General features: G+C 32.8%; 3 protein-coding genes across 6 annotated transcripts in view; all 3 read right to left on the bottom strand.

Annotated features, from left to right (window-relative positions):
- Positions 1 to 1,243: 1,243 nt before the first annotated feature.
- LOC140039924 (uncharacterized) lies at positions 1,244 to 6,690 on the bottom strand. The gene is made up of 4 exons (XM_072085516.1): positions 6,547 to 6,690; positions 6,198 to 6,248; positions 5,917 to 6,036; positions 1,244 to 1,730 (listed from the first exon to the last, which is right to left on the bottom strand). The coding sequence occupies exons 1-4, from the start codon at positions 6,604 to 6,606 to the stop codon at positions 1,713 to 1,715; spliced, it is 249 nt and encodes an 82-aa protein (XP_071941617.1). The 5' UTR covers positions 6,607 to 6,690; the 3' UTR covers positions 1,244 to 1,712.
- Positions 6,691 to 10,143: 3,453 nt separating this feature from the next.
- Positions 10,144 to 16,730, bottom strand: LOC140039925 (transmembrane protein 19-like). 3 transcript variants are annotated; one of them, XM_072085517.1, is made up of 6 exons: positions 16,626 to 16,730; positions 16,017 to 16,130; positions 14,897 to 15,040; positions 13,713 to 13,967; positions 13,328 to 13,543; positions 10,144 to 11,755 (listed from the first exon to the last, which is right to left on the bottom strand). In XM_072085517.1, exons 1-6 carry the CDS (start codon positions 16,720 to 16,722, stop codon positions 11,589 to 11,591), a joined length of 993 nt encoding a protein of 330 aa, XP_071941618.1. In that variant the 5' UTR covers positions 16,723 to 16,730; the 3' UTR covers positions 10,144 to 11,588. The 3 variants fall into 3 exon arrangements, with proteins under 3 accessions (XP_071941618.1, XP_071941619.1, XP_071941620.1); XM_072085519.1 differs by having other exon boundaries at positions 11,615 to 11,755; positions 13,324 to 13,543; XM_072085518.1 differs by lacking the exon at positions 16,017 to 16,130.
- A 618-nt stretch (positions 16,731 to 17,348) lies between these two features.
- Positions 17,349 to 27,932, bottom strand: part of LOC140041103 (uncharacterized) — a 43,704-nt gene continuing 33,120 nt past the window's right edge. The window contains exons 1-4 of one of the 2 annotated variants that reach the window (XM_072087496.1): positions 25,970 to 26,192; positions 22,967 to 23,299; positions 22,047 to 22,170; positions 17,349 to 21,660 (exon numbers count right to left, since the gene is read on the bottom strand). In XM_072087496.1, coding sequence (XP_071943597.1) covers positions 20,037 to 21,660; positions 22,047 to 22,170; positions 22,967 to 23,299; positions 25,970 to 26,006 — 2,118 coding nt within the window. In that variant the 5' untranslated portion in view covers positions 26,007 to 26,192 and the 3' untranslated portion in view covers positions 17,349 to 20,036. Of the gene's footprint in view, positions 21,661 to 22,046; positions 22,171 to 22,966; positions 23,300 to 25,969; positions 26,193 to 27,932 lie in introns of those variants that run through there. The other variant, XM_072087495.1, reaches the window with a different exon arrangement.

The following is a 27,932-nucleotide window of genomic DNA, read 5'->3' on the forward strand; positions in this document are numbered from 1 at the left end:
TGGCTTAATTAACAGTGGCATAAAAATGAAATGACATCATACGATACAGTTTGGCTTAATTAACAGTGGCATAAAAATGAAATGACATCATACGATACAGTTTTCGGGGAATTTAACGTCAATAAAATATTATTCTAGTTTTAATTGAACAAGTTCGTGTAGTTGTTACTGGTACTCGCACATAGAGACGACAGAGGGCGCAATAATAAACTTCTATAACTTCTTAGTTGGCGCATAAACAAAATCTCTGTAATTTGTCTAAAAAATAGGCTTGCATGAACACCACGAGAAATAAGCAAACTGCATTAGAATTTTAAATCGTTTAAAATAGTTATAAAAAGTAGACTCACAAATAAATGTAGAGAACGTCTTCTGAAAGAAATAACTACATCTACCACAACATATTATTACAGTGGCCTTCGTCAGCGTCGTCGAATTTGTGGTCATCGTCATTTTGATTAAATATACATGCGCATATATAGCAATATTATCGCATACTAAATGAATTTGAAAAGTTGATATTTTGGCCATTTTTTGAAAAAATCCCTGAACTATAGTACAGGGATTTTTTCCAAAAATTGCCAAATTTCGACCTTTTCTTTTTTCGACATAACTGGGTACAAACACTCTATAAGATGATGATAACGCAATATATGCGCATATATTGCAATATTATCACATGATAATTGAATTTTAAAAAGTGGATATTTTGGCAATTTTGGGGGAAAAATCCCTGAACTATAGTATAGGGATTTTTTCGGAAAATGACCAAATTTCGACCTTTTTCTTTTTCGACATAACTGGGTACAAACACTCTATAAGATTATGATAACGCAATACATGCTCATATATAGCAGTATTACCGCATAATTATCAAATTTGAATAAGTGGATATTTTGGCAATTTTTTGAAAAAATTGACCAAATTTTGACCTTTTTCTTTTTCGACATAAGTGATTACAAACACTCTATAAGATGATGATAACGTAATATATGCATATATATAGTAATATTATTGCTTAATTATCGAATTTGAAGAAGTGGATATTTTGGTCATTTTTTGAAAACTGTACAGGGATATTTACAAAAATGATCAAAATATCCACTATTTAAAATTCAATTATTATGCGATAATATTGCTATCATGTAATACAACAAACCAGTAATGATATTAAAATATCAAATTCTATACAAATTAAACAAACATCAACAATGTGTTTTTAAACCTTATTTTACAAGATATCATTCATAACTATCTACAACATACAAACAGATAAAATACTAAATAATATACATAATTTACAACTTAATTGAATTAAATAAATTAGTAGAAATGATAACAGGTTAACAATCAAATTCAAATTCTCCCAACTTTCACCATAAAAGTATTTTTTAAACTGTTATAGCACCCTCTATAGTTTGGAAAGGAATTCATTAAACCTCCAGATATTCATTTTTTCAAGTTGGGAGGTCTGACTTTTTGAAGACAAATACATTTATAATTAATAAATATTATTCATATTAATAATTATTCCATGATCTATAATATACATCTCAAATTCTTTCCTCAATTAAATACATATTTTAAAAACATACATTGAATATAAAAATGTAATACATAATCGTATATTTAACCATAAATGTTAATTACATTAATGATTGATGGCATTCAGTAAAAGCACTGTTCCAGGGAAGATTTCAATATCTCACACATCAACTAGATACTTGCCACTGAAAAATAAAATGTTGATAATCTGTGTAATGGATTTAATGTGTACTACTGTACTAGGTTTGTTGTTGTTTGAATGAATGAATGCCCTGCTTGCACAGCATTTATTGTTAAATAGTAGTGTACTGGGTTAAATAGTATGTGTACCTGGGTTAAATAGTATGTGTACCTGGGTTTAATAGTATGTGTACCTGGGTTAAATAGTATGTGTACCTGGGTTTAATAGTATGTGTACCTGGGTTAAATAGTATGTGTACCTGGGTTTAATAGTATGTGTACCTGGGTTAAATAGTATGTGTACCTGGGTTTAATAGTATGTGTACCTGGGTTTAATAGTATGTGTAGCTGGGTTAAATAGTATGTGTACCTGGGTTTAATAGTATGTGTACCTGGGTTTAATAGTATGTGTACCTGGGTTAAATAGTATGTGCACTGGGTTAAATAGTATGTGTACCTGGGTTAAATAGTATGTGTACCTGGGTTAAATAGTATGTGTACCTGGGTTTAATAGTATGTGTACCTGGGTTTAATAGTATGTGTACCTGGGTTTAATAGTATGTGTACCTGGGTTTAATAGTATGTGTACTGGGTTAAATAGTATGTGTACTGGGTTAAATAGTATGTGTACCTGGGTTTAATAGTATGTGCACCTGGGTTAAATAGTATGTGTACCTGGGTTTAATAGTATGTGTACCTGGGTTTAATAGTATGTGTACCTGGGTTAAATAGTATGTGTACTGGGTTAAATAGTATGTGTACCTGGGTTTAATAGTATGTGTACCTGGGTTTAATAGTATGTGTACCTGGGTTAAATAGTATGTGTACCTGGGTTTAATAGTATGTGTACCTGGGTTTAATAGTATGTGTACTGGGTTAAATAGTATGTGTACCTGGGTTTAATAGTATGTGTACCTGGGTTTAATAGTATGTGTACTTGGGTTAAATAGTATGTGTACCTGGGTTTAATAGTATGTGTACCTGGGTTTAATAGTATGTGTACTGGGTTTAATAGTATGTGTACTTGGGTTAAATAGTATGTGTACCTGGGTTAAATAGTATGTGTACCTGGGTTAAATAGTACTGTATGTGTACCTGGGTTTAATAGTATGTGTACATGGGTTTAATAGTATGTGTACTGGGTTAAATAGTACTGTATGTGTACCTGGGTTTAATAGTATGTGTACCTGGGTTAAATAGTATGTGTACTGGGTTAAATAGTATGTGCACTGGGTTAAATAGTATGTGTACCTGGGTTTAATAGTATGTGTACTGGGTTAAATAGTATGTGTACATGGGTTTAATAGTATGTGTACTGGGTTAAATAGTACTGTATGTGTACCTGGGTTTAATAGTATGTGTACCTGGGTTAAATAGTATGTGTACTGGGTTTAATAGTATGTGTACTGGGTTAAATAGTATGTGTACCTGGGTTTAATAGTATGTGTACTGGAGTTAAATAATACTTTTACGGTGTTTAATAGTACCTAAGGGCGTGTGGCGCAGTGCGTTGGACGTTGGACTACCGATCGTCAGACCTAGGTTCGAATCCAACTCTCGCCGCATTGCTTGTATCCGTAGGCAAGATACTTTACTTACGTTGCCTCTCTCCACCCAGGTGTATAAATGGCACATTCAATTCACCAGGGAAAAAAAGTAGTGAGCCCTCTATCGGCAGCGAATCGTTTTTGCACACGAGACAGCGTGAACAATTACCCGGAAGCAACTTTGTTTTTAAAAATAAATATTAAGTTTTTGCAAACTGGCCAATTGGAACTTTTGGTTTTATTTACTAATGAATAATTCATGAAAACCTTTGACACAGCATCTACGAACCACGTGATATTGTTTTTTTATCGACAAAGCCATTATATCTGTGTCAAACAAGGGTGAATTACACCGATGTTTTTTAAACAATTTTAGGGTATTCGAATGTTAAAATTTCGTCTAATTTGTTGAGGCTGTAATAAAACAACCTAATTTTTTGAGAAGGTGGGATTTATATTTTCTGGATATTTAATTTTTCAATAGTAGTTAATAAAAAAATCTCGTTGGTGTTATTTTTTTTTTTTTTTTAATGGCTGCTTAAACATGTGCCTTTTTGGTTATTTTACTGCTGAAAATGGAACACATGGTTGTAGCTAAAATCATTTTTTTACACCATAAGATTAAAAATGTTGCTTTTTAAAATAATAAGAACATTATATAATAGATAGGGAAGTTGTTTTTAATCATAAAACTTTACAAAGCCTCTTTTATTTTATTTAAAAATCAATATAGTCTAGGCCTAGTTTACAGGTAAGAGAGCTAGGCTTTAGCCTGTTATTATAGTGGAGTGATGCGTGTATTGTTGGCGCGTGTTCATTGTCAGGCGCGCGTATTTATAGGCCTAGGCCTAAGGAAATAAAAATAAATGATTACAAATATAACTAAATAATGATTATTATTAATTTAATCTTGTTTTTTTTTTACAGATCACAGAGGGATGTTCTTAAGCTGTCTGCATACTTCAATACAATAGAAATAGCATTAATCAACAACAATTTCTCATTAATTTACCGGCATATGTGAAACAACACATACAGTAATTTTATGGATATCTACAGATTTTTATTGCCAAAGGACATTTAATTTTTAAAAACTTGATATTTTCCTAATTTACTTATTTAAAGGTTCAAGCGGAGGTTGGTTGTTGTGCGGTAATTCTTATAAAGTTTAAATGTGATTTCCAAATCGGCAATAAATAATCATTATAAATATAAATAGAAAAAGGCCTAGTACAAAAGATGTTAATTTGATGAACAAAACTTGTTGTTTAATTTGTGATAATATTAAAGGTTTTATGTTAAATGGTGTGTATTTCATTTATTGCTCCATTATTATAATAAAAAGAAGGGAATCGTGAAATTTCATTAATTATTTAGCCACAAGAATGTATTGATTTTATAGTATTTTACCAATTTTTCTGACTTGCAGACAGTCCCCCCACCCACTTCTTAATAATTTTAAGAAAAATGAAAGTTCAACACTTTATTTCAAAATGTATAAGCCCTTTGTCCTCATATTTTAAGATTACGAATCAGCCACTTAACAAGAATAACAATCGAGAAGCCAATGATGAAGCGCATCTTTCCTCATTCTCTTCGCCTAAGAAAACGATTATTCCAGCCCTGCCGCGTCTCCCTAGGCCTACGCGCACCGTGCTTTCGCTTAAAACAGACCTATATTCAACTCCTTATAGAATTTGTTTGAAAAATAACACCAAGCTTATTTTTGGAAATCTTAGAAAATACATATAAGACTATATTATACCGTTTTCAGAATTTCATTTAAAAATTCCAAATTAATGTTAACTATTTTAACAAACTAGTTAGTTTTCACTTTCTTGTTTTCGTCGTATGACTCGCTTTGTTTACGCTTACACTTGGCTTAGACGTTTATCTTAGAATTCGAATAAATGAATCCATAATCAACAAAAATTGGTACTGTTGTGGTTTTTGTTTAATATAAATATTTCTAATACACAGAAATCAATTAAACAGCAATATAATTTAATATAAACGAGTTAAAAAGGAAATTTAGACAGCCTATAAAATACGGAAGACAGAACTCGCGTCGCTCGAAATGTTCGGTAACTTTCTATTTATAGCCTATCGAAAAAGGCTCTGGCTAACTTTTAAATTAAAAAGGCTCTCGGAACACTTAATTTCCCATTATCACTATTTGACGTGGATGTGATGGGTACCCAGTTAGATCTAGACACAACTTTGCGCTGGTTACCGGCTGCATTATGGGAGTATGTTTCCATACGTGTTTGATCCCAAAGCAAATACTGGGGTAATAATGATTGTAAAGTGCCTTTGAGCATGATTACTCATGAAAAGGGCGCTATATAAATGTGGTATTATTATTATTACCTGTTTTAGTACTTGTACAGGGTTTAATAGTACCTGTTTTAGTACTTGTACAGGGTTTAATAGTACCTGTACTGGGGTTTTTTTTCTGCATAAATGAAATATATATATAAATATATATATATATTATAAAGCATTTTAATAATCAACCTGTGAAAGAAATATGTATGAAAGATTGAATGAATAAATAAAGGTGGTGGTTAACCACAAAAGAGAAGAAAAAAATCAACCTTTTGAATGATCGCTTACTCCAACTGAGGGATGCAAGCATACTCACTTTCAGTCCTTCTGCCTGCTGACCACTTGCCTCTACTTCAGCAGCCTTTTTCTCTGCTTCTTCCATTTTTTGTCTTTTTCGTTTAACACCTTCTGGGTCTTTTAACCCTCTACCTTCAGCCTAAAAAAATGTTTTCAAATTAATAAATGATTCAGAACTGAAGACTAGATTTTCAGAAAAATAAGAAATGCTAACGGTTATTATTATTCTAGCGTTCCATCCAGGCTGTTTATTCAGTATACCTCCCTCCACCTGGTTTAATGCATCTTTCTAATTCTTACCTCTTTTGCTCTTTTCTCTGCTGCCTCAGCTTGCTGTCGTCTTTGTGCTTCCTACATAAAAGTGAATTAAAAATATTTAATTACAATTGATGAAAAACTTCCTAAGATAGACCTACATATTAATACTACTGCTACTGCAGCAAGTAATGTCTCTAATCTATTTTCTGCTAGGCCTAGCCTAGCTTCCAGTAGCTGACAAAGACCAGGCTTGGTGACCACCCGCGCCGCACACACGACTCGAGAAGGACTCGAACAGAGGGCCTAGCTAGACCTAGTCCTAGTCTACTACATTAACTACCTCCCTAAAAACGGCTAATGGTGGCCTATACTACATATATACAATACATACCACATCAGGCTGTTCACCATCGTCATTTGCACCAAAAAGACAAGAATCACACACACCCATCTTATGTTTTTAAAATTCACTTTTTTCAATTTTTATTTTTGTTTGTTTGTTGTGGAGGAACCTACTGTATGGAAGGCAATTGCCGCAAAAAAATATAGGATAACATAGAACCAGAGTGCTAGACAGGCAAACTATGGATGGCATTTTGTATACGAGAGAGAATGAGCATTTTTATTTTATTTGATTCACTATCACAGTATAAATGTAAACTAACATAAACGCCTATTTTATTCTTCACCATACAAACTTATATGCAATCATTTTTCTCATATATTTCGACGTCTATATAGCCTACTCACCATTGTACCTTTTCTGAACCCTGCCGCCAGTGAAATCTTTATCACAGTTCGATCAACTTTAATCAATAAAATTAATAGATAACAAAGTTATTGTCAATCAAAGAAACGGCTGCCAGGCTTTGATCTGACATAAACCCAAAAAGTTCAAATATTAAGCCTGTAACACTCAGCTTCCTGTTGTTTGGTATCCGAATGAACCAAGTTACATAGTTCATAACAGGTCTTGATTCATAGTTTTATTTCCTGAATTATTACTAAACTTGGTGACAGATGAATAAAACGAATAACAAACAACCCAAAAAAACAATGCCATATCACGTCCCTTGATGTTGCCAGGATGAGTTCTCAAACTGCCCCCAGTGATCACCTCGATGCAAAATAACGGGTGAGTCACATTTTGTGGACAACTCATCTTTCTATCAATATTTAAGTCATATGTGAAAGACAATAAGAACATCTTCACTAGCCCTGGGAATTCACACATCGTGTCTTGACACTGGCTAGGTCTAATAGATCATCAGTACACAGTGTCACACATCGTGTCTTGACACTGGCTAGGTCTAATAGATCAGTACACAGTGTCACACATCGTGTTTTGATACTGGCTAGGTCTAATAGATCAGTACACAGTGTCACACATCGGGTTTTGACACTGGCTATGTCTAATAGATCAGTACACAGTGTCACACATCGTGTTTTGATACTGGCTAGGTCTAATAGATCAGTACACAGTGTCACACATCGTGTTTTGACACTGGCTAGGTCTAATAGATCAGTACACAGTGTCACACATCGTGTTTTGACACTGGCTAGGTCTAATAGATCAGTACACAGTGTTAAATAGTCCTCAGTAAGGCAACACTTGATCAATGTATTTTTCAAGTGTCTATTATTATTATTATTTAACAGTTTTTGGAGTTAAGTGAAGAAACCCAAATTATTCTTCTTAAGCTCTATCTACACTATCATAACATTATGTGACAAAAAAGTGTGATGTGCCCAAATATGGTAGTGATGTGCTTAAATATGGTAGAGATATGACATCATCATGTCCATATATGAGCACATCATATTTTTTGTATATCATACAATTTGATAGTGTAGACAGACAGACAGTAGTGTAGAGTTTTACGATAAGAAATAAATACCGCGCTTGCGTAGGAGGCCTACTTATTTAAAGAAGCCAATACATTTATAAATAATTTGGCAAGATTTTCTTCTTGTTTTTGCCAAGAACTTTGGCTCACGTCATATAATGTATACCCTTGGTTATGTAAATTGAGCAGTAGTATTTTAAGATATCATCACTATGTTTTATTGTCACGTATGATATTGACTCATCCCTTCTCTGCTGTCGTTATTGGGCTAAGAGTTCACTTATTTATGCTATTTAAAAATTAATACTATAGTGTGATGTCAATGACCAAATATGACTGTTTCTATTGGCATCATATTGTTTGATGCTGTAAAGGACAATAACGCCTTCTGACATACTTTATCCAAAACATTTTATTCTGAATTTACAGTCGTGAAATAAACATTTTATCGGAATGTATCCAATCAATGTAACGATCGAATAATAATCGGATGATAGCATGATTGTTCCTTATTCTTTTCATATACAGTATTAAGCTCTGTCTACACTATCAAACTTTATGTGACAAACAAATTTGATGTGCCCATATACAGACATGATGATGTCATATCACTACCATATTTGAGCATGTCACTACCATATTTGGGGACACTTTTTCTTGTCGAACTAATTTTGATAGTGTACAGACAGAGCTTTAGACAGAAAACCAATTATTGAAAAATAGGCTAAGGCTACATTTGTAATGATGTATGTGTAAATTTATAGTTAGTTTAAAGTATATATTGTGGCAGTAGTAGTGCAGAGCAGTGAGTCATCAAAGACACGACTGGAGAAGGGTAAAGCCCGCTTTTAATATCCTGTTATGAGCACTTCAATCACGGTGACGCGGCAGGCTTACTGACGACGACGCTGGGAAATCCAGGGGATTGCAAATCCCAGGAATTACAAAACCTGGCATGAATCTTGGAAAATGAGTGTGGAAAAATGTGCCAAGGAAAGGTACAAATGCGAAAGTACTTTTAGATGTATTTTCGTCGGTGACATCATAGAGAAATATCGACATTCTTTTAATGATTTTCTGATGACATTTTTGATTTGTATGTTACATGTTCTTTTTGTAAACCATTTTACGTTTCATTGTTGTTATTATTGATTATTATCTTTTCTGATTTTGAAGGAAATAAATGTTTATTTTGATTTTATATTTTATACCGCACGAGTTCGATTCAGAATTACGATGGTAAAATTGTGGCGCAATTCTTTAATACATCAGATGGCTCGGATATAATATGCAGGCACTCCTTTTTTTCCTGACGATTTTTACGCAATAATAAATAGTTTTAATTCCGGTTATTTCGACACAAAGCGCACACTTATCACGTAACCATTTTAAGTGACTCATTATGAAACTGAGAATCAAAACTTAGTCCAAGGCCTATACGCCTAAATGCAATAAAACAAATAATAATAGTATAGTACATTTTGTTGGCAGTTTATCAGTAGGCCTATGCTGTTTAATGCCTTTCACTATCGGTTGGCGCCTGTCATGTGTTGGGCTTTTAAATTGCCGCCAAATATAACGCCCTTTTCAATCTTCGGACAACAGAGGCAATGTCCGTTATTTTCTTAATCGGCACTCGCATTAAAAAACCTCACAGTGATAATTGAAAAGTTTCACAAGTGCATTGGGCAGTTAAAAGGTGTTAAAGTGTGTTTTTAACAGAAGCAGGACAAATGAGCACATCCCACAAGTTGTGGTCAACAGCCTCATACTCGTGACTTGAATACATCACGTGTGATGTGCACGATAATTACATCTTCCAGTAAAATTAAACGGGTCATTGATGACGTCATGGATAACTTAAAACATGAGTGCGCTACACGTCATTGTTGACGCTGTTTTGTTGAACGATTAGTTTCGCGAACGCTTTAATAATTAACATTAATAAATATTATTAAATAATAATTAACAATAATAATTAATATTTATTTCGAAACGTTTATTTTTGCCGCAATTAGTTCAAATATAGATGTTTAAATACAACTTTTATTTGTTTTGGTAGTGTTTAAAGCATCTATAATTGTACAAATTTATAATTTCTAAGAAATAGAACGAATCATTTATTTTGACAAGTTTCCCAGTACAAACAGCACAAAACATTTTTCAGTTCGTCTAGTTATTCCAGCCGCCAGACGCCCAGTTGTCTGCTGTAGGAGCTTCTTAGTTGCAAGTTATATCCCAGTTAAGATTGTCAATTCAATCGCTGACAGAAATGTTGATCTATACGTCAAAAATAGTATATGAATAACGTATTAATCTGTTGACAGGACTTGAAACACTCCGTCAATGATGTATGTAAGTGTAGTAACCTGAATAGTTTCAAATAACAACGTATTTATTAATTCCTCTTTCTGTTATTACTTTGCATTTTGTATATCATCAGGTTTGGGTAAACGTGTTTTGCGTCATCAAACTGCGTGTGTAACGTTCTATAAACGCGTCCTCATTCACATAAAGAGCACCGGCCGTTACCCACCATGTTTACCACAGCCTGATTAGGTCAGCCTGTTCACCCCGTTTTTATGTCCCAGATAGAATTATGTCCCCACAATCAATTAACTTAAAAAGTGCAAGTCATGATTGTAATCAATTATTTATACCATATGCTTTACTCTGTAGCATCACTAACTTAGGTTTAAATATGTTTCATTTATTTCAACCTATTCAAAGCAAAACAGTCTTTTAAAAAAGTTTAGAAAAGTTTTGATTAACAGAGGGCGCTACACAATTTAGTACTGCATAATCCATTTTCTAAAACTTGGTTTTTTGACCTTCAAAATTAAACATAATTCATTTCGACGAATTTTCAGAGACGATAGTCTGTACCACACAATTGAATTAAGTGTTTCATTCACATTCTATCATTCTGTATGTCAAGAAACCTTAAAAAAAAAAAAAGTATAAGTCAATCTTGAAATAAATGTCTTTCATTAGAGTCACATGATATAAATCAGCCAATGTATTTTTTAATACTTCTTACCATACAGCCTGAGTAGGAAATTAATACTTCTTACCATACATTCTGAGTAGAAAATTAATACTTTTTACTTCCACATTGTTATGGAAAATAGCACAAACAATAACACTTATAAGGATGTATTCACATCCATAAACATGCAGTTATAAATCTTTACTTACTGGGTGGAAATATGTTGGACATACAGTAATAAATATCTTCTTTTCTTTTTCTATGATAAATAACATCTCTATACTGTTTTTGATAATGAATATTCATACTAAATATATGAATGATCATTTTTAAAACTAACAAATTTAAATTTATTTATGTAAATATTGTAAATACTAAATATATGAATGGTCATTAAAACTGAAATACTGTATTAAAAATGTATTTAAGTAAATATGGTAAAAGTACGTTCTCACAGATACACAACTTGGTTGTTGATCCCGTTCGCGCAAAAATCCACGACCATGCTTTACTCAACTCCAATTTGGTGACAGTATTGTTAGTCAGAATACTTAGCAAGTTACAGCACTCCTGAGGGGATTATGTTTACTTTCTGATTCATTCGGGAGACGGCCAAAAGGCAAGACATATTGACGGCATGATGAGAGCAGTAAACAAAGATGAAAACATATTCACTCCGTTGTTGTCCAGCACAGGTACACCAGAAATATGTTTTGTGGAATCAGATGGGAAATCTACAACAATTCGTTTGTCATCACAAAATCCTGAAAATAAAAAGAAAAAAATGAGTAATATACATGTGTGATACCACAGCGTTGGTCCAGTTTTTTTTTTTTTTTTTTGGTACCATGAAATAAAAACAACAAAACAATATACATTATGGGGGAGGGGGTGCTATTATAGTGGTGGATTTGTAAAAATTTGTTTACAGAAATCAGTCACCTCTGTGCTTAAATCAAAAGCCTTGTCTACACTATGAAACTTTATGTGACAACAAAATGTGATGTGCCTATATATTGAAATGATGATATCATAGCACTACCATATATAAGCACCTTACATTTTTTTAACACATAAACTTTGATAGTGTAGACTAAGCTTAAAAGAGTATTTCTATATTAATATCTATGTAATAATGCACATGATTGTTTTGTTTAATGTCAATACCTTTTGTTGTTTACACTAAAAGTCCTTGAGATGTAAATTTATAATTATAAACAGGATTATTTTTACATCCTATGATTTGACTCACTTGGGTGTGGGGTTGATAAAAATAAAAGATAAAAAATATTAAAATCATTAAAAAAAACCTTGGAACTTAAAAGGTCATAGATGAGCAATGCAAATTGGTCCTTAGCTTAAGATGGGATACTTAACAATTTAAGACTACTTGGTCTAAAATAGAATTACAAAATATCGTATTCTAGAATGTAATCAGTGTAAAACAGTGTAGAGTGTCATCATTTTTATTCGTCCTTTTTGAATTAAATTAAGACATCAGTTAGTCATAAAGTAGTTTTGGAATATTATCATCGATCAAGAATGGTACAATACAGTTCTTTTTGCTTTGTTTTTTTTGTATGATGACTGATAAATATGACGAAATAAAATTTAATTAAGTTTGAAGTAAATGCACCAGATGCCCTGATACCAATGCTTCTAAATTGACCCTTCATACTGACTCATCCCCGCCATTGGGTTATTTTGTGTGCATAAGTCTTACAGACCCGGTCTTGACCCCTGATTGACGTTTAACCTGGATCATCTCCAGGGGTAATTCGTCAAGGGACCACGGTGTGAGAAGAATCACAGACCAGTATTATAAGTGACATTAACGTGTTGGTCAGGTTTTAACACTGTAAACATAATGTATATCAATCTGCAGAGAGTAATGTTTCGATCTTATTAGATCTCGTCAGTGCAGCTCAGTATTATATATCCTACTGTATGTATTTTGTGTTTGTTTATGTGTGTACCTTTTATTTATGAATTCACCAATAGTTATTGAGAGTTTCACCAATATTTAAATAAATAATAAAGCAAAAATAAGACGTGAGTGCTGAAGCATTTTAGGAAGAGTGAAGTACATAAGATCTGGTAAAATTTCTCAGGTTAATCCTTTAAAGTAAAAACAAAATGAACACTTAGTAAAGATTTTGTACCAAATATTATTTTTAGAACAAGTAAGGGAACATGTTTGAATACTGTACAATGGATAGAGAGTTCTTTTTTGCTTCTCACATACTGTGATATTATTGGTCCTCACCATTTTCAACCCAGTGTATGATCTTGTAGTGTGTTTTGACAGTACTAAATTACATGGAGTACTTACGTACCAGAATATTGCAAAGTAGCACCAAGGAAGGAGTCGATGAGTGAGCCTAGCAATCCAGCAACAGCACCAAATAAGATGACAGGCCACTGGTATACAGTCACTTCCTGTGTGGGCAGTAACAAGGAAAGATATAACCCAATGTAGAAAGCTAGGCCTACAGCTAAACCACCAAGAAAACTGGCAGCTAGGCCAATCAGGGACACTGCTCCATTTGTACCTGTAAAATAAAAAAGTTAATAATTAAAAATATTAACACCAAACAATTTGTAACAAAACATGATAGATAATTTGTGTTAAAGTTTATCCAAACAGTTTATAAAGACTTAAAAAGTATCGTAAAGGACGTATTTATTTCCTAAAAATTGCATTGCTGTTAGAAAACTTACCCCTAGGAACTCTTGCCCACGTTGTAATAAGCTTTGGTTGAATTGGGCCTAGCACACTGCCAATCTCTGAGGCTAGTGTGTCACCACTGCAGCATGCAATAGCAGACATCACTGCAATTGATAGCCATGTGGCGTTATAGTCATTGCTAAAATCTAAAAGCTTCTCCTGAAAGCCTACACCGAGGGCATACAGCAGACCAAAATAGGCCGCAATACCACCATTTGCTATTACTTGTATAAAATTGCGTTTTCCTTCTGTGAAAATAACATTTTTTTAATGCATTTTAAATTCATAAGCCCTGTCTACACTTGAAAAAAAAAAGTGTGATGTGCCCAAATATGGTAGTGATATACACAAATACGGTAGTGATATGACATCATTATTTTTGACATTTGTTTTGTCACATCAAGTTTGATAGTGTAGACAGAGCTTTATTTTGTCTAGGATTGTCAAGTTGATAGTGTGGACAGAGCTTTACTTTGTCTAGGATTGTCAAGTTGATTGTGTAGACAGAGCTTTACTTTGTCTAAGATTGTCAAGTTGACAGTGTGGACAGAGCTTTACTTTGTCTAGGATTGTCAAGTTGATAGTGTGGACAGAGCTTTACTTTGTCTAGGATTGTCAAGTTGATAGTGTGGACAGAGCTTTACTTTGTCTAGGATTGTCAAGTTGATAGTGTGGACAGAGCTTTACTTTGTCTAGGATTGTCAAGTTGATAGTGTAGACAGAGCTTTACTTTGTCTAGGATTGTCAAGTTGATAGTGTAGACAGAGCTTTACTTTGTCTAGGATTGTCAAGTTGATAGTGTGGACAGAGCTTTACTTTGTCTAGGATTGTCAAGTTGATAGTGTAGACAGAGCTTTACTTTGTCTAGGATTGTCAAGTTGATAGTGTAGACAGAGCTTTACTTTGTCTAGGATTGTCAAGTTGATAGTGTGGACAGAGCTTTACTTTGTCTAGGATTGTCAAGTTGATAGTGTAGACAGAGCTTTAGATGCAATAAATTGAAGCTCCGTTGTTTCTTTCATTCCATTCTCTTGTCTGGTTTTCTCATACTATTTCAACATTCGCCATTTAGTACAATTTGAATTCTTGAATTGTAAATTATTTATGTAATATTTCATAGAACAGAAATACTATACTATTTTTAAAAAAAGTAATCTAATTAATATTATCAATTTACCTGTATTATCTTCAACATCTTCAAATATGGATTTCTTGACTTCTGTTTTATATTTAGTAGCTTTTGAACCAATAATAAAGAATGTACTAAGTGCACAAAAGAAGGAGTAGTTCGACAACATCAAAATGAATCCAATTAGAAAACCTTCAACAAAATAATACATTTAGTAATAACAGGGTCTGATAAAAATACTTAAAGATGTATTGTCCCTTGAAACACAAAAAAATGAAGGTCAAAATATTCTAAATTTAAAGTGGCCATATCAAAGTAATATTAAAGTTATTCACTTTAAGTCGAAAATTTGAGCCAAAAACAACAAGTTTACGTAATTAACAGGTAAATTAGCTTGATTACATTTCATCTGGAAAATCGTCACGAGCGAAAGTAAACAAAGATTTCAAACCATGAGTACGCATTATGCATATGCTAAATTAGGATTGTTTACAACTCGTCACAGTTAAGAAGGTATTTTCACACAGATCATGAGGAAGTTTTATGATTATGCATACAGAGTAGCCAAACAAGCGCGTTTCATTATGGGATATGTTTTGATTGAAAACTTTGACTGGAAGTCAAAGTTATTTTTTTAACAAAAAAACGTCTGTATTTCAGTTAATTTTTTTTTTTTCCGAAAACTTTTTGGTGATAGTTAATAAATATTATGATACTTCAAAATGACCCACCTTTTTTCGAAATCTATTATTTTTTATTTTTTTGGAATTAGTCAAAGGGACAATACATCTTTAAAATTGAAATGTAACTAAAGTAATAAACATTTTTTTTATCTATACACCAATACAAAATTCTATGCAACACACTTCATTTCTTCTATAAAAAAATGCTTTAAGATTTCAGACTAGGTTGTTTGTTTAAATTTCAGAAACTTTATTCAGAATTTATAATTGTTTCATTTAAAACATTTCATATTTCAAGTCAGTAGAAGAGTTGTTTTATTTTATCCATTTATTTATTTATTTCAACAATATTTTACGAGGGTGGTCCATCCAGCCGAAGCTGATCATTAGAGACCCACACAAAAATACAATATGACAAGATATAAACATTAAAAATTCAATTATGGAAAGAACAATTAATGAAGATATTAAATAATATTGATTACCTACTACTGCCCCTCCATTAGTAATACTTTTCCTTCTCAGGCCACCACTTGCCATGTACAGAGGAATTAAGATTGAAAACAGCCATTTCCAAGGAGAGATGGGTTGAAAACCACCTGAAAAAAGAAACAACAATTCTGATTGATGGTAGTGCTACAAATGGAGGTACATACAGATGAAGGAGAGGACGAGAATACAATTAAATTTCAATTAAAATAGGCCTAGCCTCTAGGCCTGTATGTGTGTAGGCTGTTCTGCTAGCTAGCCCTCTACTAGTTAGCTAGAGAGGATAGATAGGCTAGTATTACTATTACTATTTAGTAACTAGGGCCTAGGCCTAGTTCGGTTTCTTTTTTGGTAGAATGCCTAAACTACAGTAGGCAAAGACTGTCTCATCTTCTGCCTCTTAGGCCTAATCTTCTAGGCCTAGGTCGTTTCGCCCTAAATATTCTGCAATTGATTTAGGAGGGAGAACCGATCACTGGACCAGGAAATGTAGACAAACTTAGTTAGACTATTAAGAGGCCTAGCTAATTATTAGTAGTCTAGGCTCTAGAAGGCCTACATGTCAACATAAAAGAAGTCTTTCTTCTTCTTCATCTGGTACTTACTACTATCTCCAAAGTATGTGAATGAAACAATCGAAAAGGCCCATAATGATAGTGCAATTGGAATCAAAACGGTCAAAAGAACCGCTATAACAACCATGCTTTTTCCCAGAGTGTTATGTCATGTGACTAATGACGTAATATTGCAAAATCTACGAGGACCCAGAGAGTACATTTTCAAACGCGAAAACCAAGTAATACAGTAGACACTTTGCCTCCTCTAAAGCTTGGTTCCCACTAGAACGTAACGCAAGGACGTAAACGCAACGCAAGCGTTTTAACCAATGACAAGCGAAGTTAAAGACGGTTAGCAATCACAAGCGAATAAGCCATCGCTTGTGATTGGTCAATTCACTTGCGTTGCGTTACGTCCTTGCGTTGCGTCGCTAGTGGGAACCACGCTTTAGGCCTATCTTGGACACACCTATATTCTTCATGATCAGGAGACACTTTCCTTTGGTACACAATATGTTAATACTACAGCAAACTTGTTTTCTGGGGACAGTTTTTTAGATTTTACATTATTATTTATATCATGGACAAACAAATGAATACATATGTACAGCAACTTACTGTAGAATGGTACATTCATTTCTATCCCACCAGGAACAGTGACGTAGAATTTCAGCAAGCGCCATTACGATGTATTCATTAAGCTATAAGATAGTCATAATTCTTGTAAATTAAACACTGAAATCACATAATAAACAAATCAGAAACATGTCATCATTTTCATTGGGTTAAACCCGTTTTATTGCCCGTCCTACCGTCACAAATTGACAGACCAACATTTTCTTTTTTACAACTATCTATCTTCAAGTACAGTCCACAAATTTACACATCTTTTGCATGGATACGTAATTCCGAAAATATTCTGTATTCACATTTTGAACCTAAATTTACATATTATGCAGTGCCCTCTGGTAGGACATGGTATAATTTCAACTATGCAGTATAATTAGAATTCCATAAAATTTTCGGTAAAATGTATCAACACAGCCGGCCTAAATATAAATAAGGTATATTTTGCAATAATCTTTTCAATTTCATAACAATTAATAAACATATATCAATAAATAAGACAATTAGAATGACAATTCTCTCTTCCATTTCGTAAGCTCTTTCTAAAGCTAAACATGCACAGACATGCCTACAGTAAACTCAACTCAACACATTAACACCAAAATTACCCAAACAAAGCACCACCTAATAAAAATTAAATTTTAAAAAGTTGTGTACTATTATAATGGCTGTTTAAATATTGTAATTGTATAATAACTGCATACAACTAGTTGGAAACGATGTGTACATATGAGAGTAATGACAAATATAGCATTAAGATTCACATTCTCTTGTTGATTACACTATCATCACAAGATATTCACCTAAACACACAATATGAAATTCTATCTGTTTTACATCAATAACAACCATATAACACAATTTATAATAAAACATATTGTTAATTATTACAATAGCTTCCGAGCATTTTTATACCACAAATAGACATTATAAATCTATATATATATATAATTTATGGAAACTTACTTATGGAGTGCCTGTTTGGACTGAATATGTTTTGAAATTTAAAAATTGGAATTCCATGTTTATTTATAATATTGGTTTAAGAAAATGGGGTGTTGTGATGTTAGGGAATGCAGTGCTAAATATCGGGCAACAACAACACACGACATCTCAAATCTCTAGAATTAAACCATCGCTCAACCCACAATAGATACTCTCTTCCTGCAACTAAAGCAGAAACAAATATAGCTTTAATACATTACAAAATATACAGTTTTATCGCGGATCGAAATGATTTAAATATATATACAAACATCCTCACAAAAGAATCTATTAAATGACCATATAATAAACCACATTTTTCAGTTAGGTTGCTTCTTACTGGCTCGCCATAGCATAAAAAATGCTCTATAGGCTCATTGCACAAAGCAACCCCTTACTGATCCCTAGCATGGTAGTCACTTTTCATCATTTATTTAAACAACTCACAGTTAACTAAATTGAATTGCACGTGTACAGTGTATGAGTTGCTAATGTAATTTATAATCTTCAACTTAGTCTTGTTCACATCCATACTCAATCATTATCTTTCAAAACAATGTTTAACTAAAATTTTAACGCACAAATACATTTTTTTTTTTTCTCGTACATTGTAGTTTTATAAAAATATGTTTTTTTTAATTTATTATTTCTTTCCTAATTGCTGGAAAGTCACACAACTTGTTGGTCAAAAAAGGCACAATACATTAACACCTGAGTATCATAGAAAAATGAAACAGTAATGTAGTTAAGAGTATGGGAACCCAAAGGTGCCTCCTTCTTGAGTAATGAAACATTAGTAGTATCCTCAATACTGTTTCAATCTGAAACATGTGGGTAAAGTGTATTGAATTAAGGATTGGTTCACACTATAGAAATCCAAATTTAATCGTTCACATGAGCATCATATGAGATAAACAATGTAAATCCAAAGTATACTCCAACATTAAGCAAGAAGAAAACCACTTTGAAATCTAGCGCTATCATAATATGATAATTTACGGATTGTACAGTAAACACAATAATACTGATGTTATGAAATTCTTATATCGAATATAAACATATTTCTGAAAATATATGAATGGTCTGGATCTGTGACCAATAATTAAACAACCAATTAAAAGGACTGACACATTGAATTATTAATTCTAAAACCAATTTTGATTGGTTAATATGATTGGCCAGCAATCTTAGACGTGGTTTTTATGAAAGTAGAAAATATGATTGAAATATGTAATCTTATCAGTTTAAAAAAGATTGACTCAAAGCATCTATGTTCTATGTAAACATCCATCCACCAAACATTAGTTAATACATTTTCTATGAAGTTAAAAACACTTTCTTCTATAAGGTCAAATTGTTTTACAGGGATTTCCTCTAGTAAGTTACGATATGTGTAGTCAATAAAGAGAAAGTACACCAAAACAAATAATTAAGTTTTTAAGCACCGGTAAATAGCCTAGAGGTACAATATTAAGTAATAATTGAGTTTTAATAACAGAAGGTAGTATACATGGTATAAGGTAAGGTATAAGATATGTGGAAGTATCCAAGTTACTTGGGACAATCTACCACAAAACATCAACAGATATCAATAGGATAAGATAAAACTACAACAATCAACCGACAATTTAGGCAAAATTAGTACACCATACATATGTTAAAATGATTCCAAGTTTGTTTTATTTTTTGACAAATAATGCCTCCCATACTTAATCGAATTTTAACCTATGTTTAGCAAACAATTTCTCTGTCCCACATGATAATTCCAAATATTAAACCTTCTACAATTTTTCATTAAACTTCTTTTAACATGGTTACAAATGATAACTTAATCTCACACTTTAATTCTCATGAGACTTCGATCATTTCGCAAGAACTGCTCAAAGATCTCTGACTGCTTAGCGAACGAGAATCAACATCATCGTCCATTTCGCAATCAAAATTTTGGATTCTTTCGTACGTTGGCACACGCTCAAATCTTTCTCTTACGACGATTTCCGCAACTGCTTCTCTTGCACAAGAACTAATTTCTTCGCACGATGCACTTTTTAGTGGTGTAAAGTTCCGTGTACGACTGCACCATGCATCAACCACATCGCAATCGAGAAGCCCCTCGTAACTACCGCTACGTCGTGGCGAGTCTGTACCACTACTTTCACTCGAGTAAGACTCTAAACTTTTTTTCGAATTTGAAAGATGCAGATCTGGAACTTTTTGTAAATGATCACGATGTCTTTGTCGTGATGATTCTCCTGTAATATCTCGATGCCGCTGTCTTGATAGCGGTTCTTTATGACGTCTTGGCGGACTGGGGCTTAAATCTTTTGATTTTTGAGGAAACCTAAATGGATTTATTTCTATTTGTTGCGGTCGTGAAATAATAACTTCTTGAGAAGGTTGTAAACAGGATACATCTTCTTCTGGTGACATGACACCTGATGAAGGGGTCAAACCAGAATCAATTGAGGAAACAGTTGATTGTCCTGAACCAAGAACACATTGAGATTCTAGAGAGGCGGTTGAGGAGCTGGTACACAGAACACCGCTACTTGTATCAGACTGTTCACTAAGTTGTCTTTTAAAATATAAATTGGAAGGACTCTCAGTCGTCGTGCTCGGAGTTGACAATCCAGTATCAGCGGTTGATTTATTCTGCACCTGATTTGTTGGTATGGCAAGTTTTAACGATCCCTGACCGATACGTAGTTTTCCTACTTTTCCTTCATGCTTACCAACTTCTTTTTGTTCATCAGATGGCGCGCTTGGAAGGACACCGATTGTAATTTGCGAGTACGCCGATGATTTTGAAATCTCAACGTTCTCTTTTTCCTGAGTTGCTTGCAGTGCCTTTTCTGCTTTTTCGATCGACGTGTCTGTCCATGACGCTTCACGTTCTCTTTTACGACTTAATGAAGGACTTTTCCCTGATGGTTTGGCTTTTGGCACTTCTGTTGCCATCTTTTTACACGCTTCTACAAATGGATTACAATTTCTTACTTCCGGAGAGTTGACACTTAGATTACTCGTCATGATTCCCACTTGTAATAGTGGGTCATCAGGAGTTTTAATCGGTGACAATGCACGCATTCTTACAGATTTCAAACAAGGTTTAGTTAAAAATATTGGTCCCATTTCTGTAACTTTCTTTAATTCAAGTCCTTTTGGTCTCTCTAGTGTTTTTGTTGGAGATCTTTTCAGAGGTTTCTTTAATAAGTCCGAACCTCTAAGAGGTAAAGGTAACGATTGACATGCCGTGACCTTTGATCTCTTTGATGTCCAAGGCCTTTCACTAGGATCATGTGATCCTGAAACAGAAGATTTTGATTGGTCAACATTGGACTTTTGACTAGGTGCTGATGGTTGTTTAGATATTGTTGATTTACGTTGAAGATTTAAAAGTTTTTCGTGTTCCAATAACTGACCAAGAAAGTTGAAGTTTGGTGAGATGGTTGGCCTCTTGTCTTTTACATACCTAAGTAAAAACACACAAAAATATACTTTAGAATCATTGTCATTATCTTTATTATTTACCAAAATACACTTATTTGGGCTATATTAAGAAATCCGGTTTTTAAAATGCATTTTACATTACATACATATATACCTTTCTGGTTATAATAGAGGTCAGGTCAGAGTTAGATTATTATTAGAACTCCACAGCTAGGACACCTCTTAGACTCCTACAGTATAACATTTCCCTAGATTTCAATTAAACATGTAAAGCTCTGTCTACACTATCAAACTAGTTTGACAAAAAATGATGTGCCCAAATATGGTAGGTAGTGATATGACATCATCATGTCCATATACTGTATGGGCACATCACATTTTGGAAGATTCCAAGATTTGGTTACTAACCTATATGCCTCTTCAGAAGTCATGTTCAAGTGCTGCATGATGTAAGCAATGGCTACAGTTGGTGATCTTGATATCCCAGCATAGCAATGAATTATAACAGCACCATTTGCAGATCTAGCTTTATCTATATATAAAAAAATTAAAATATTTTTTAAATGTTAAAAACAAATTAAAATGTCATAAAAGAACAAGCAAGTGTTTAGAATTGAACTCTAAAAATATGTCACAAAGACTAGACGAAACGTGGGTAGAAGTAAATCGATGCGGAAAATGAGTAAGTTTTTAAAACGTGACACGGCATCAGAACCTCTTTCAATTTCAAGATCCTTAAAAGGGGATGACTAGTTCTAGTTTCACTACTATTAAAAAAAATTAATCTCAAAAAAATATTTTCAGAAATCTCACAACAAAAAAAGGATTATCATGATGTTACTGAATTTTAGCTTTAAATTTGAATGGAATCAATTAATGATTGAAGTGTACTTATTAATGAAATATTAATTTTTTTTATTAAAAAATCACATGGGATAGCGATTGATTGAGCTGTTAATTTTATGTCTGCTTTCAACTCGTAATTTAATGTAACATTTTGGTGAGTACACTTTCACAACATGTCACTCAAATTGTACTATTTATGCACATTTATGCACCATAGTAGACACTGTGTCTACATTAAACATAATGTGTAGGAAATGACGTACAAGGCTAAGTAGTAATATTGTGGTTTATGGTCAACTTATAGGGGAACATACTGTATGTCAACAAAAATGTTCACTATGTTTTATGTTCATTTCTCCAGTTAACGCCTGGGTGTATATTGCCCAACCCCAACAAATACTGAAATATACCACATACTGCAACATATAAATATTCTTATGCGTATTAATTTATATGATAAAAAAATATTTGAGATATCTTACCAATAAATGCCATGGCTTCTTTAAGGAACGGTAATATCTTCTCGCAATAGTTATCGTGGATAGGTATGCGACAGAAGTTTGCTTCGGGCACATACTTGGGCGCGGGACACGTCTTACTGATGTTAAGGACGTAGTTGATCCCGTTGACGTGCATTAAATCTTGGTTCATGACATCTTGCTGCGAGCCAAGATGCAAGAAGCTCAGGATCTTGGTGGGACCCACGTTAGCCACCGGCATGCAGGGTTGTGAGAGTGGCGCCAGCGTGGAACACTGGCTCGAATCACGAGAAACACAAAGATTCGGATAACTCGCCTTGAATCTCACAAAACCACCTGAAAAATATAAATGATTTGTCAGGTTATAAATTGTGAAATACACTATCACTACTGTACTTTATAACTTATCATACAAATTCCACAAGTAACAGCTGTACAGAATAAGTTTATTGATTGTGTCTGTGAATTCTAGATTTGAGTAATATAGTAGTTTCAACTCCCACGATCAAATTAAATCCTTCCTTCTAGCATTTCTCTACATTTTTCAAACTATTCACCTTCCTCAATCATATTCCGTATCATAGCTGTTTGGGATTTTATTTTATACATTGTTTTTAATTAGTATCTTTCAGTAATGAGTGCAGAAGCATGTAATTACATTTTTAAGGAACTTACAAATGCAACAAATATGTACCTGAATAAACATAACCTGTAAAAATGTAAATTATACCTTATCCAATTATTAAAACCAATTTTATAGCTTTGTAAACATTTTATAAATTATTGTGTGACCCATTGGGTGTAACACCAAACATAGTGTATGTATGGAGTTGCCAACTCACTGGTGTATGTATTCGTTTATTAATAGACTTATTATCAATTACTGTGTAACCTATGGGTGTAGAATCAAACATCAATGGTTTGCTATCTTCTCTGCAGGTACATATCCAAAGGTAAAGATATTAATCTTTTTAGGAAGCTGTTTATCTTTATGTACATAAATCCTTTAATGTGTCAGATACAGCATACAGCTGGTGACTGTTCAATTTAAGCCTTTCAATTTTAAATGTACCTGCTGTTTTATTATTAAGCTCTGTCTACACTATTAAACTAATTTGACAAATATGATGGTGATATACTGTACCCAAATATGATAGTGATATCACATCATTATGTCCAAAGATGGACATATCAGATTTTTTTATGACATTAAGTTTCATAGTTGTAGACAGAGTACCTACCTACTGTTTTATTATTAGAATTTAAAAAAAAATTGCAATGACAGAAAATGATTAATTTCAACTAACAATAAGAAAAAAAACACGGACGTAAGCAGATAAACTGTATAATAAATAATTCCACCCACAATATTATAATTTTTGTTTTATTGATAGTATGAACGGTATAACAGAAATCTGACAGTTAGAATAGTCATTAAAGAATGCTTTACAAAAGAGACACAATACTGGTTCAAACGGTTTAAATCAAACAATAGCACAATACACATAGACAATAAAAAAGGTATTGAATTTGACACACTAAAGCACGACGATGAGAGCATTGATAATGAGTCAGAACCATTGAAGGCTTCATGGCTGCTAGTCTATAGAACAACCCACTTGTAGATAGATACTACAGCTGTATACCATACTTGGGCTGAGTGACAATCAGTCACTTGGTTACAATGTTTACTACTATGCTTAACTACAGATGATCTGTCCTTACATTGTATAGTGAACTGTAATATCTCTATGTTCCTTATCTGAATATATAAATTATATGAATCACATTATTACACAAAGAAGGGAAGACACATTGAAATGCAATGTTTCGATCAATTTTTATAATTATTTTGGGTAAATTTATTTTGACTTTAAAACATAAATAATGTTTATATGTTAATGTTAGATATTGTATGCTTGTTTGATAATATTTAATGTTCCATTTAGAGTACTGTATATTAAACCAACAAGAGTAACTACTCCAAGGCAGTATAGTAACACTAACCATATGTGTAATTATTGCATCACTATGAAACAATGTTTTAAAAATAGAGGATATAAAGGATACAACTATACTTTTTAGTAAAAAGAATCAAGATTTAAAGACTATAAACTTATTCTAGTATCAATTTGATCTTGTGTAGAATAGAACATTGCAACACCAGGATAGACCGGGAAAATACTAAACCTAAACTACTAAATTAGACGATTTCTAATGCAATATTGCACACACACGTTTTCATTAACTTTCACTTTATTGTATAAACTATTGAATCAGAAAGAAAACTTTTTTAAAATAGAAATTGCTGAATATTGTTTGAAATATTGTAAGTACACTCAAAATAAAACAGCCAAAATGATTTATATCTATAATAATATCTTTAAAATGATAAAGGAAAATAATCTGAAGAGATAACCACCCGGGGTTTGTTAACTTGTGCCCATCTTGTAACCTTGGATTCTTTTGCTGGTATTAAGATATGAATAAGAACACATGGCTCATTTATGAGTAAAAGAACAATAAAATAAAATAAAGAAAAATAAGCAATGAAGAAGTCAGTAAATAATCCAAATTAATTGAAAAACAATGAAAAAATTAATGTATTTGTGAAATAAACATACATAACATTACAAAATGATTTACAAGTATTGTACTAAAAATGTTATGACTAGAGAATATGACACTATAGTGGGGTATGTTTGGATATCCACTTTCTCCTCAGGGTAGGACAATGCTGCAGTATGCCGGCTAAATGCATGCAGTGTAATATCTATACTATTATTAAATTCCATGGCTGAGAGAAAAATGTATTAATACCAAACAATTCTAAATTAGACAGATGCATATAGTATAATTAAATTGCAAGGATATTTAACAATGTTAAGCAATGCATACAGATGATTTAGTTAAAACAAAAGGTCTTAAAATACTCCATCTAAATAGAAAATAATCCCACGCTTCAAAAATACAAATAAAATATAGGAAAGATGAAGAATAAATTACCTTTAACATTACCAAGTATTGGTATATCCAAACACATATGTAACACAACTCTTATTCCTACATGTATAAATCCAATGATAAAACAACAACAAGAATCCTGCAAAAGTTGAGCTAAAATGAAGCTAGGATCCTTGTAGTGAAAAGCCCGCTGTTACCACGATCGCTAGCTATGAGTGACTGATTCTCATCAGCATAGGAAGTCAGACCAATCATTAGTTTACAGGATATACTGTACTACAGCGATGATGACTCACCCTATCTAAACACACAAGACTGGTGGTGACCATGGTAGCTGATCCATCAAACATACACACTCCCGCTGTTAGCAGGATTAGTCAACGTTACAGCTATAATAGCAGAGCAGTTTAATACTGTAAAACATAGCTGGTGCATTCAACCAACGCACAACCTCCCGCTGCTTGTGATATTATTAGTAAGCAGCCAGCTATAACAACTAGTGAGATTTTTAGCATTCTTTGTATGAATAAAAAGTTGGTAATATTACTACAGCTGTAGTTATAATACGCAGACACAAGGCATAGAATACAATCAACATTAACAGATTCATTACATTCAATGGTGGGAATTTTACATAAATGGTAAATTATTTAATTTATGTCCTTGTTCTGGTGAGAAATTAATTAACAAGAAAATGATTTAATTAACAATGAGCTCACTGTATGTTAAAGTCATTATGAGAAAATAGTTTTAACACATGTATGCAAATGAATAGGAAATGTGTAATAATAAATTTAAAGTAAAATGTATTACTAATTTACTTTCCAAGTACTCTCTCATTAGCACTGATGATAGAATACTAAAGGCCTGGGAATTTTAAAGGATAATATTCATAATTAAAAAACTGACAACGATATACAGGGACAATTTTCTCCAGTGCAGCAAAGCCAAATGCTATCAGTACAATACTCATATAAATTCAATACTCATTTATTAAATGTGCCAAAAAGGCAATGCAAAACAAATTTTCCAACTCCTGATTGATCAGCAGTTAATTCTACTTAATCAAAATTTTAAAATGAAAATATTCTTATTCCATATATGGGGATATCACTACCATATTTGGGAATATCACTACCATGCATTGTTTAGGCACATCACACTTTAGTGAAAACGTTAAACAAGATCTTTTAGTATCATCGCAAGTTAAAAAAAGTTCATACATTTGATTTATGAATCATAACTATATCCCTTTCACATACTTTAGCATTATCTACACATAAATTATTTGATGGACAATTAAACACGTATCATGCATCACGTGACACGCACTTACGTGTATTTGCGACTCCTTTAAATGTTGTTTCTTTGTGTGAATCTAGTCATAGAAATGTCTTTGTGTGGATGATGAACAATAACTATTAATCTTCGACTTATTAGTATCTACGGGCAATTTTAGATCAATTACAATCTCCAACTTTTATTTAACCAAAAAAATATAAATCACAAAATTGTGATTAATGCTTTAAGATTAAATTAGATTTTTTGAAAAAATAAATTAAATTAGTAAATTTGAAGACAATGATGAGCGAGATAATTAAGAAGTTAATGACTATGTGCGTCTGGTCACATGGTAATGTTTGGTAATTTCCCTTTTGTCTAGCATCACTTTGTCTTCTTTGTTTGAATCCAATCAAAACTTGTGAGATATAATTCAAACAGGAAGTCCTCATATATCCAACCATCCCCCCTTTTTTTGATATTAATAATTTATTAATGACACATTTTAAAAATAACTATTTTTAACATAACAATTTTAGTTATAAAATATGAACGATGAAAGATAAAGATATAAAAACTTATGGGCTAATAGTAGGATATAGGAATAGTATGTACTTAGAGCGGAATACATAGGTTGAAAACCAGTGAACAAAAATTAGTTTGTACGTTTTAAAAATCACAAATATTCTGAGCGTTACGGATATGAATATTCTCATTCATCCCG

Source organism: Antedon mediterranea, chromosome 2 (assembly GCF_964355755.1).
Source record: "Antedon mediterranea chromosome 2, ecAntMedi1.1, whole genome shotgun sequence".
In the NCBI taxonomy this organism is placed as follows: domain Eukaryota; kingdom Metazoa; phylum Echinodermata; class Crinoidea; order Comatulida; family Antedonidae; genus Antedon; species Antedon mediterranea.

Excerpts from the sequence above, each read along its gene's own strand:
- LOC140039924 (XM_072085516.1), bottom strand. The coding sequence starts at position 6,606 with ATGGGTGTGTGTGATTCTTGTCTTTTTGGTGCAAATGACGATGGTGAA. Across the intron at positions 6,249-6,546 it reads ATGGTGAACAGCCTGATGTG|GAAGCACAAAGACGACAGCA; the intron begins GTATGTATTGTA and ends ACTTTTATGTAG. Across the intron at positions 6,037-6,197 it reads CAGAGAAAAGAGCAAAAGAG|GCTGAAGGTAGAGGGTTAAA; the intron begins GTAAGAATTAGA and ends ACATTTTTTTAG.
- LOC140039925 (XM_072085517.1), bottom strand. The coding sequence starts at position 16,722 with ATGGTTGTTATAGCGGTTCTTTTGACCGTTTTGATTCCAATTGCACTA. Across the intron at positions 16,131-16,625 it reads CACATACTTTGGAGATAGTA|GTGGTTTTCAACCCATCTCT; the intron begins GTAAGTACCAGA and ends TTCTTTTTTCAG. Across the intron at positions 13,544-13,712 it reads GTGGGCAAGAGTTCCTAGGG|GTACAAATGGAGCAGTGTCC; the intron begins GTAAGTTTTCTA and ends TTTATTTTACAG.